At 40.4% G+C, this 9,788-nt stretch overlaps 1 protein-coding gene across 1 annotated transcript in view; it reads left to right on the top strand.

The window, feature by feature from the left end:
* Positions 1–8,809, top strand: part of adamts10 (ADAM metallopeptidase with thrombospondin type 1 motif, 10) — a 50,738-nt gene extending 41,929 nt beyond the window's left edge. Inside the window, exons 19-26 of the mRNA XM_010734474.3 lie at positions 337–417; positions 1,134–1,297; positions 1,386–1,512; positions 3,134–3,263; positions 3,347–3,551; positions 4,352–4,528; positions 4,642–4,807; positions 5,675–8,809. Coding sequence (XP_010732776.1) covers positions 337–417; positions 1,134–1,297; positions 1,386–1,512; positions 3,134–3,263; positions 3,347–3,551; positions 4,352–4,528; positions 4,642–4,807; positions 5,675–5,784 — 1,160 coding nt within the window. The 3' untranslated portion in view covers positions 5,785–8,809. The remainder of the gene's footprint in view (positions 1–336; positions 418–1,133; positions 1,298–1,385; positions 1,513–3,133; positions 3,264–3,346; positions 3,552–4,351; positions 4,529–4,641; positions 4,808–5,674) is intronic.
* Positions 8,810–9,788: the final 979 nt, after the last annotated feature.

Below are 9,788 nucleotides of genomic sequence, written 5' to 3' on the forward strand. Positions count from 1 at the left end.
GCTGAACAGCAGAGCAGAGCTGAGAAAAGCAGAGCAAGGCCAGGTGGAGGTGAGATGAACGTAAAAATAAAGGCGACAAGAGACCAAAACAGATGGAGGGAATGTAGAGAAGAAGAAGAGAGTAGAGACCGGGTCTTGGCATAATTCTCGCTCTCGAGCAAAGAGCCGAGCAAGGCAGCCGAGGCTGGCTGCCCAGGAATGCAACTGGAATCTGAAGCCTCTGCTTAGTCCATCGGCGTCCCACAGAGCTAAACACTACTCATGCATTGCCCAGTGAATAAACCCTTCTTCACCTTGCTTTCATTTTTTAACTTTGTGTGGGTCTGTGTGTCTCAGGTTATGAAGAGGTGGTCAGAATTCCAAAAGGATCAGTGTTCATCCACATACAAGAACTCAACATCTCTCTCAACTACCTTGGTAAGATGGTACTCCAGCTGTTTAACCTATGAAAGTAAATAGTTAAAGAATGTCTTAACCTCTCCTGGAATACTCCAACGTTCACCTGAGTTTCTTGTTTATCTCTGCAGGCCTTTTTCACGTCCGACTTGTTACAGCACTAAAAGGACATTTCTTACAAATACTATAATGATAGCTAAAACACTAGAAGCAAGGAGACAGTTCACCTCGCTCATCAAAAGTGCATTCAACTAGCTCCAAATCCAAGTGCCCGAATACTACACAAACAGCAGCTGCTGGGTCTTTTCTCCTGATAGCAACGCTGTTGCATTGGAGGTGTCAATCGTTACTTGCCTCCCAATTCAGTTTTGATTCTCCAAAGTCAAAAGTAGCCATGGCAACTTCACCCAAGTAATACAAGCAGTCAGATAAATCTGAACTCCCTTTTGTTTTTTAAGAAACACACCCATCTATAATCTAAAAAGCTACATCTTTTCAATACCATTGTCTGTGTGACCCACCTAACTACATAAACACAACTATTGGTGTTATTGTTAGAAAAGTCTAGGATTCATGTGTAATAGATACTTGACTAACTTTAATTATTGACTTTTCTCAGATGTTAGCTGTAAATGGCTAACATGGCTTTACACACTGTGTCAGTTTTGTGCTTCCCAGTAAGTGCATAAAATCCAAAATGTGCCCAAATCCCATCTCTCTCCCTTTTTGTGTCCCAGTGCTGAAGAGTAAAGGGGACCAGTACTATATCAATGGGAAGCTGACCATTGACACGCCACGCAGGTTTGATATTGCCGGTACTACCTTCCACTACAGGCGGCCCACTGATGCACCAGAAACTCTTGAAGCTCTGGGGCCAACAAACATGACCCTGATTGTCATGGTAAGACTGGAAAGAAACCTCATAACAGGTCCACATAGTTTCATCATTGTGTCACGTTAAATGTTTGTTTTGTTGTGTGTATGTTTAGGTGCTGGTGAGGGAGGAGAACCCAGGGATCCACTACCGTTTCAACCCCCCACTGAACAGGGATCCTCTGACTGGCTTTGCCTGGCACTACACCTCCTGGTCACGCTGTTCAGCTCTCTGCGCAGGAGGTAAACACACACACCAACGGCAGCCTTAAACATAACCACTACATGTTTAATCCTAATCTAAAAACTGAATGATTTATCTTGTGGGGGAAAAGTTTTACTCCCAAAAGTGTTGTTATTCTTCATAATGTGATGTGTGTTGTCCTGTAACGTGACTGAACCCTGTCACATTAAGGTTACAGATGAAAATGCTACAACATCCATTTGGGCCAATTAGAGAGATTTTCAGTCAGTTATTTGGGACATTTAAATGTAGTTAAAGGAGTAATTCAACGTTTTGGGAAATTTGCTTATACAGGTAGACTTCTTGAAGTCACTAATAGAAGATATAGCCTATTAATTTGTAAGATTTATAGATATTGTTAGTTGAACTAACCAGCTGCAGGATGTGCCTCAGAGACTCAAGTATTATAAATGTTCTCGTTTAATAAATATAAGCACACTACCCTGAATATCAAACTACATAACAAAATAAGACCCTTTCATTTATGTAAAACTAAAAGTACAGTATGAAAAAAGACTTTTGTAGGTCTGTGTTTAATTATTAATCTATCTCTCCCTTTCACATAGATGTACAAACACACACACACCTAAATTCTTCAGTGTAAATCTGGACTGTAGACTAACACTGACTCAGGGAGGCCATGAGACTCAAGTGTTCATGGAGTCCATGTCGAGTGTGTTTGAGCAGTTTTAAGCTTTGGAGATATCACACTCAGGCAATCTGTCTTTTCTTCTCTGGCCTTTGTGAGTTAATGATTTGTGTCACTTTACCTGATAAGAGCTAACAAACAAAGCTATGACAAATAAACTCTTTCACTCGCTTTAATGTGGTGTGGAGGACGTCAACGTGGAGGGTGAGCATTGAGTGAGGTAGTGGCAAATTATTGAAATGTGGGATGGGTTCTGAAATCTTTTCTATGAAATAATTTCAGGCATTTATTTTTTTTTGTATGCGTAAAATGCATTAGTAGTTTCTCAGCTCAGGTCGTGGTGTGCTAATCTTTCTCTGCAGCTCTAGAAAGGTCTGAAGTCAACGCAGAAAATGTTGTCATCCTGTTATAAATGATGCATCACCATCAAAGGAACCATTTCTTTGGTTTCGTACTATTTAATACATATTTGATTTATGAATTAATTTTTCTCTTTCAAGATATTAAAAATACACTGGCTCTTTTACAGAACATTTTTTGTGGATTTATTGAGAATAAAAAATAACGAGAATTAAATAACTAAGTGTCAGGCATTTCATCTCTCCTTTGATGGTATTTTATGGTGCTTATTACAGAACGTTAGCAGCTCATTTGGGGCTAACTCATTTATTTTTGCTTCCAGTTAACTGCAAAAGATGTTTTTGTAGTCTGTCACCAGAGGACAATCATTCACATGTGGGAAGAGATACACATGTTTGTGGATATTTTCCTCAAAGAATGATTAAAAACTTACCCACATAATTAATCTCAGCAATGAAGCAGATTCCATGTGTGGGAAGGGGCACAGGGTTCAAAATAACAAACGAATGCTGAGACTGAATGCTGACTTGTTTGTGTTTGTGCTGGCGTGTTTGTGACCCTTATGAAGCCCTTTTTTTTTTTCTTGCTCATGTTGTCTCACCTGTGGTCAGGTGTGCAGATCCAGCAGGTGGTGTGTAGGAAGCAGACAGATCATTCAATCGTCTACAACCACTTCTGTGACAAGAAGAGCAAACCCAAAGAGAAGAAAAGATCCTGCAATACTGAGCCATGCTCCCCAAGGTGAATGTCTCTTGTACATACTCTTTTAATATATTTAATGCGGACACATTGTGCAATGCAAACCAACTCTTCTCTGCCTCTAGCTGGTGGACAGGAGAGTGGTCGGAGTGCAGCCGCAGCTGTAATGGTGGCCTGCGGACACGGGAGGTGTTATGCAAAAGGAGGATCTCCGGGACGGAGGAGAAGGTCCTGGACGACGCGGCGTGTACACCCCTACGACCTTCTCTCACTGAGCCCTGCAGCAACCACAGCTGCCCTCCTGAATGGCTGGCCCTGGACTGGTCAGAGGTAGGCAAGACGTCTCCCGTCATGCATGTGGTCTGCATGCGCTCCTGCAATGTTTTTTAGTCAACTCGTGGCTGAATTTCAACCAATACTTGAGTTTTCTGCAGAATTCCTCTCAGATGAAGCAATAGTTTATTTTCCAGTTGAACCTAAGAAACCCAAACATCTGCCAGGAGAAACTAAGAGTACCTAAACCATGAAATACATAACAGAGACAGAGCAGACAAATACATCACACTGAACATGCTGTTGCAGTCATGAATACATATTGTTACACTTGTTGTGTGGGACCTCTTCTTATTTGCGATCATTGGTTTGAGGAGTCTGGAGGAGTTTGAGGGTGTCTTTGTAGCTGTGCACACATGTAAATTACACTTTCAAGATATGTCTTGTTAACTTTCTCTTGCGGTCCTTAACTACAGCAGGCCTGAAAAGTTCATCTTCCCATATCCCACTGTGTTCCTGGAACTAAACCCTGTTCTCACAGTTCAGGATGAATTGAAATCAAATTAAATGGTGTCAGAAGTACTGCAGTGTTCAACTTTTCTCTGACGTCTTGTGTAATGTAGCGATGGCACACACTGAAGAGGAATTATGTCCAGCTGATTTACAGGAACTAAGCAGGCTCTTGATTTTGTTTCTTGTACAGCTGCTGCCCTCTGCTGAGTGGATTAAGAAGATTTTTCTTGTATGCTTATGACCGCAGTGACCCCCTGCTGCACCCTCCCATCGCCTCCATCTCCCTGCCCACCGGTCTTATGTTTTTTTTCTCCCTCTTTCTTCATTTCCCGCTCTGTCTGCAGTGCACGCCCAGCTGTGGTCCTGGCTACAGGCACCGTGTGGTCTTGTGTAAGAGCGGGGAGAGCAGTGACACACTGCCAGAATCCAAGTGCCCCAAACATGGCAGGCCCACCTCCAGGGTGCGCTGTAACCTGCAGCGCTGCCCTCCCCCTCAGTGGGTGACGGGTCCCTGGGGAGAGGTAAGACAGGCTTTTGGTTTATTGTTCTAGTGGGGCATCTAAGTGTCTGTTTTGTATTTAGATACAACACCCAATTGAAATATGTGTATGTTCTGTGTGTTTATGTGTCTCAGTGTTCTGCCAAGTGTGGTCTGGGTCAGGAGATGCGTTCAGTGCAGTGTCTAGCCCACACCAGCCAGCCGTCCAATGAGTGTCTGGAACATCAGCGGCCAGCAGCCATGCAGCAGTGCAAGAGCAAATGTGAACCCAGTCGGCCCATCAGTACAGACAGTCCTGAAGGTCAGAGGTCAAAGTTCACTCACTGCACCTTCTCATGTTTCATAGAAATAACAAAATAGATTTCCCATTTAGAGGTCAATTTGAACAAAATGTAAAATTATTATCCTTAAAATTAATAATTTCATTTTAAAATCCACAAATTTGTTCAACAGTTTTTGGTCCAGTGTGTAGGATTTAGTGCCATCTAGCAGTGAGGTTGCAGATTGCAATCAACTGAATACCTCTCACCTCACCCTCTCATTTCGAGTATATAGAAGCTACTACAGTGGTCACTTAACTGAAGAAGGCACCATTGTTTATTTTGTCCATTCTTCACTTTTGTGGAAACATGGCAACGTAACGTGTGCCATAAAGAGGGCCCGCTCCCTCTGTAGATATGAAATGCTCATTCTAAAACCAGATTCTTATTTTCAGATGATCATACATGAGTGAAAACATACTTCTGAATATTATATTCATACATGTATGCCAACAGATCCTCCTAAATGTTTGACCACACTGGATCTTTAACTCGTAACCTCTGAATCGAAACGTATGAAAGTCTGCTTGTGAAAGTTAACTTTGTTATCAGAGATCAGTGCCACGTTCTGTAGTTAGTATTTTTAAATTGTTTACAATTGTGACAAAAATTTTAATCTTTATATACCTCTTAATGTTTTTGAACATTTTAACTCTCAATTTATCAAATAGTTAGTTAAATGAATTTAATTCATAGCCCAATTAAGTATTTGAACAATAAACATGGATTAAAATAAAAATATTCTTGGTGTTTTGAATGAAATCACTGCACTGTTTTTGCTGTAAACACATAAAAACATATCATTATAATGCAGTAATTGAGCTGTTTCATGTCTGACTTCCCTGCAGAGTGTAAAGATGTGAACACTGTGGCCTACTGCCCCCTGGTGCTCAGGTTCAAGTTCTGCAGCCGGCCATATTTCAGGCAAATGTGCTGCAAGACCTGCCAGGGACACTGACCTGGACACCATGGAACTCACAGCATCCATCTTTGGGTCCTGTACACACTCACCTAAGCCTGAAAACCCTCCCACTGAGCCTCATAAACAGCAGCCCTCACACACTACCTCTAACAGAGGAGTGTGAGATCTAACTAGGATGCTGTCGGACTGACATCTGGTCCTGTAACTGTTAAGGGGGACCTTTTTCCAGCCAGAATCCAGCCCAAATCAGACGCCTCTCCGGGCCGAGCTGAGTTATACATTCCACTGGAGGGAGGGCTGCTGAAATCTGGAGAGACTAAGAGAGGGAGAGAGTTACTTCCCTCCATCATCTCGGTCTTCCTAAACGATCCCTCTGTTGTAATATTTTGGTGCTACTATATTTCACTTTGGCCGCAGGGCTGGTCGCAGTACTCTCTTAAACCTGTATGTCAACAGGTGATATTTGTTTAGTTATGACTTTAAAAATCCACTTTGTAAAGAAAATGATTTTTTTCAGATATCTTTGCCCATGAAAAGGAATATCTTATGCTATAAAAATGAAAGATTTCTATGTTATCTAATAGTTGTTACTTGACCACATTGTTTTATGCTATTGCTTTGTTCCGTATCAACGTATTCATTAAGTCCAAGCAGAGTTTGATTTGCACAAAGTGTCAGCATTCAGAGGACTTGTGTATTTTATGTTTGTTTTGATGTGATTTGACTTGATGTCTCTATGGAAGCTATAAAGATCTCACTGCGGTGAATCTGCCTTAGTCTTGCCTAGTCTTGCCTTTTGGTTAGTTTGCTTAAATGTTCTTGACCTCTACACTCAAACGGTGCTTCGCGCTGAACAGGACACATCGAGACACTGCGTTAGTAATGTGAGCAAAGCCAGTGCTCACTCACCAGGACATTTTCACAAATATGATCTTATTTTCTGTTGTGGCTGCAGACTGTGGCAGCTTGTTCATAAAGTCTTCTTTAACAGTTCAGTGTCATTATCTAAAGGTCCCACAGCACAGGACCTTGCTGTTAATTTCTTTCTTTCTTTCTTTCTTTCTTTCTTTCTTTCTTTTGGTTTATTTTTGCCACGTTACCACTCATTCAACAGTTGCTTGTAACTTTTACTGTGAGTGGAAATTCAAAGCACAGTGAGACACAGTGAGTCAGCTCTGCCAGCAGAGAGGAGCAGTGATGACTTCTGACCATGCTGCTCTCAAAGAGCTTTTTATAGAAGCAGTGCTAATCTGAGGATGGATTTACATACCCATAAAATATCTGATTTCTCCGTGGCACAGATCTGATGTTTTTTCACGGCTGTCTGAAGCCATCATTCAGGCTGCGGGTAAAAGATTTCTGCCACAAACTTTTATGAATTAGAGATAGTTTAAACTTCCAATATGATTGTTGTGGCAACTTGGGGAAGTGAAAACAAGTAAATATAGAGAACACTTATTATTTACACATCCAAGAGTTATAGAGCAACATTATCATTCATTTGGAGTTATGTTTGTGGCCACCTGAAGAATAAAAATCCAATTTCCACTCTTTTAGATCTGTTTTTGGTCTCCACCAACTCCTGATGGAAATAGGTCTCTTTAGCTGCTAAATGCTTCACTGTGTTCACCAGCTAGTCGGTAACTGTGTCTGTCTGCTGTTTGATGCTAGGCAAGCAGACAAAAAGTACATTGTACGAGTGGTGAGAAGCAAAACAGTACAGTTGCAGCCAAACAATGAGCTGAAACTTGCGGTAAAGCGCTAAAAGAGCAGCAGATTCTGGTGATAATTCTCTCTCAGTTCTCCTTTCACATTGTTTTGATATATCGTTATTAGAAAAATAGTGATTGTAGCTGCTTTAATGAATCACAGCTGGGTGCTGAATTTTTAAAACCAAGAACCTGAAAAATCACCCATCTTTAAATCACCAGTTTAAAGATGGGTGATTATGTGACCCAAAAGGAAGCATGTCACCTGACCCAAATTTGTCATAGAACTGACTTCATTGAGACCTTTTCTGAAAAAAGCAGTTTCAGCTCTTTCTCCTGTAGAAAAACTTTGTGCCTCAGAAATCAGTAATCACTGTGATGTCCACTGTGCTCTGAACTCTGCTGTGTTCGGACTCTTCACAAATGTTCACACTGATCACCGCTGAAAGCAGCTCTGTGTATCTCTAAATGTCACATAATTTCATTGTAAAGAGAGGAAGCTACAGTTTGTCTTCATGGGGATTAGCTGCAATGTTGTTGTTGTTGTTTTTTTCTTGTGGTGCTTTGGTTTGGATTGGTGCTATTAGTTCACTGTTGTTGTCATTGACTTATCATTTTAACAGTTGTGCTTTTAATTATTTAGAAATCAGTTTGAGCCTTTTTGTAATATCAATCTGCAGAGCTGGTCTGAGGTGGAAGACTGCAGCTGCTTAGGGCCCCTCACCCACCAGGGGCCCTCTTTGGGTTCCTTTGTTTATTTTTTATCATAATTTAAGCTTTTAATTTACACCCCCTGACTTGGTTCAAGTGGCCAGCAGTGCCCCTGAAAATCTGGGCAAAGTACTGTAACAATTTCTATACAACTGCTAACTAACCCAGTTTGCTGGCATTAAACAAACATTTAAGTTGTGGGAACACCTTAACAAATTGTAACTTGAAACAGATAACTTTTGGTATCATTAACCAAAGTATTGGGTTATTAGATCGTGCAAAGGGCCTCAAACAGTCAAATGGATTGACATGTAACATTTTCAGTTGCACATACCATTTCAGAAGATATTTCAAAGAGTAATTGTCAGAGATTTTTTCCTGTTCCAGCCTCTGAAAGGCTTTTTTTTTTCTCTGTATCTACCTGTGCCTATAATAAAGGTTCACACTGAGTAGTGAGCCTGTTTTATCTGAGTAAATAAGAGGGACAGTACCGGTAATTGTTGTTTTGTTTTTCACATGCTAATTATAACATGACATGTACTGTATGTTGTTCAATATTATAGAAGATGAATCCATTTGTCCCCCATGTACATCTTTTTAAAAGGAAATATTAAATTGATTAAACATGGTGCATTGTTGATTCTAAGCAATGAGATTTGGTCATTGAAGCGTCTCACTCACTGTGTGTTATACTTATATCTGTATCAGGATGATGTTTGGCTGAACTCGTGCTAAAATAGCATCCAGACAGAAGTTGAGATCATCAGTGACAGTGTCATCTATTTCTGGATCTGATTACCTTCGTGGAAAAGATGAAGCAAGAACTTCTTCTTGCTGTCTGTAATGTAGCTGAGACATGTCTCATGACAGCTGAATGTCAGTGTATGAACATATATCATATATATACATACAGTATATATGAGGGTGTACACACACTGTCTTTAAGATAGAAACATGTGTAGACTTCACTGATAGTGTTAGATAAGAGGCAGAGAATAAGCCCAGTCAATTCATGGTGAGTGTATTAGTCATATGAAGGGCTCAGTGCACCGACGTGTACTTCCGACATTAAAAAAAAAATCTTGTCCATCGCTGCAGACACTTTTGCAGTTCCTTTTTTTCATTTCTGGAAAATCAGAATCATCAAAATGCTTTCTTCAGTTTTAGACAATTCAAAGTTCAAATCCAATATTTCATTGAAGTGAGACTAATGTAACTAAGGAACAGTATTAATAAATTAATAGAACAATTAAATACAAAACAAATGGAGGTGACACAGATTACATTAGATGAGAGCAAATGTGAACACTTCTTATGGACAGCTCAACCAGAAAAACACGAGCGTGCCCCATCTTCAAAACGTGACGTTTGACTTCAGTTTGATCTTGATCTGCACAAATTATTTATTTTCAATTCATTTTTATTTATATAGCACCAAATTGTAACAAAAGTTATCTCATGACACCTTCCATGCAGACCATACTATTTAGAATATTATTTACAGAGATCCAACAATTCCCACAAGGAGTACTTGTGAGCACTTGGTGATGACTTTCTGATACATTATTAGTTCGCCAAGAATCAGGGACCTGAACAGCTTCCTAGCTACTTGTCAAATAT

The sequence above is a fragment of the Larimichthys crocea genome, chromosome XVII (assembly GCF_000972845.2).
Source record: "Larimichthys crocea isolate SSNF chromosome XVII, L_crocea_2.0, whole genome shotgun sequence".
NCBI lineage: Eukaryota > Metazoa > Chordata > Actinopteri > Sciaenidae > Larimichthys > Larimichthys crocea.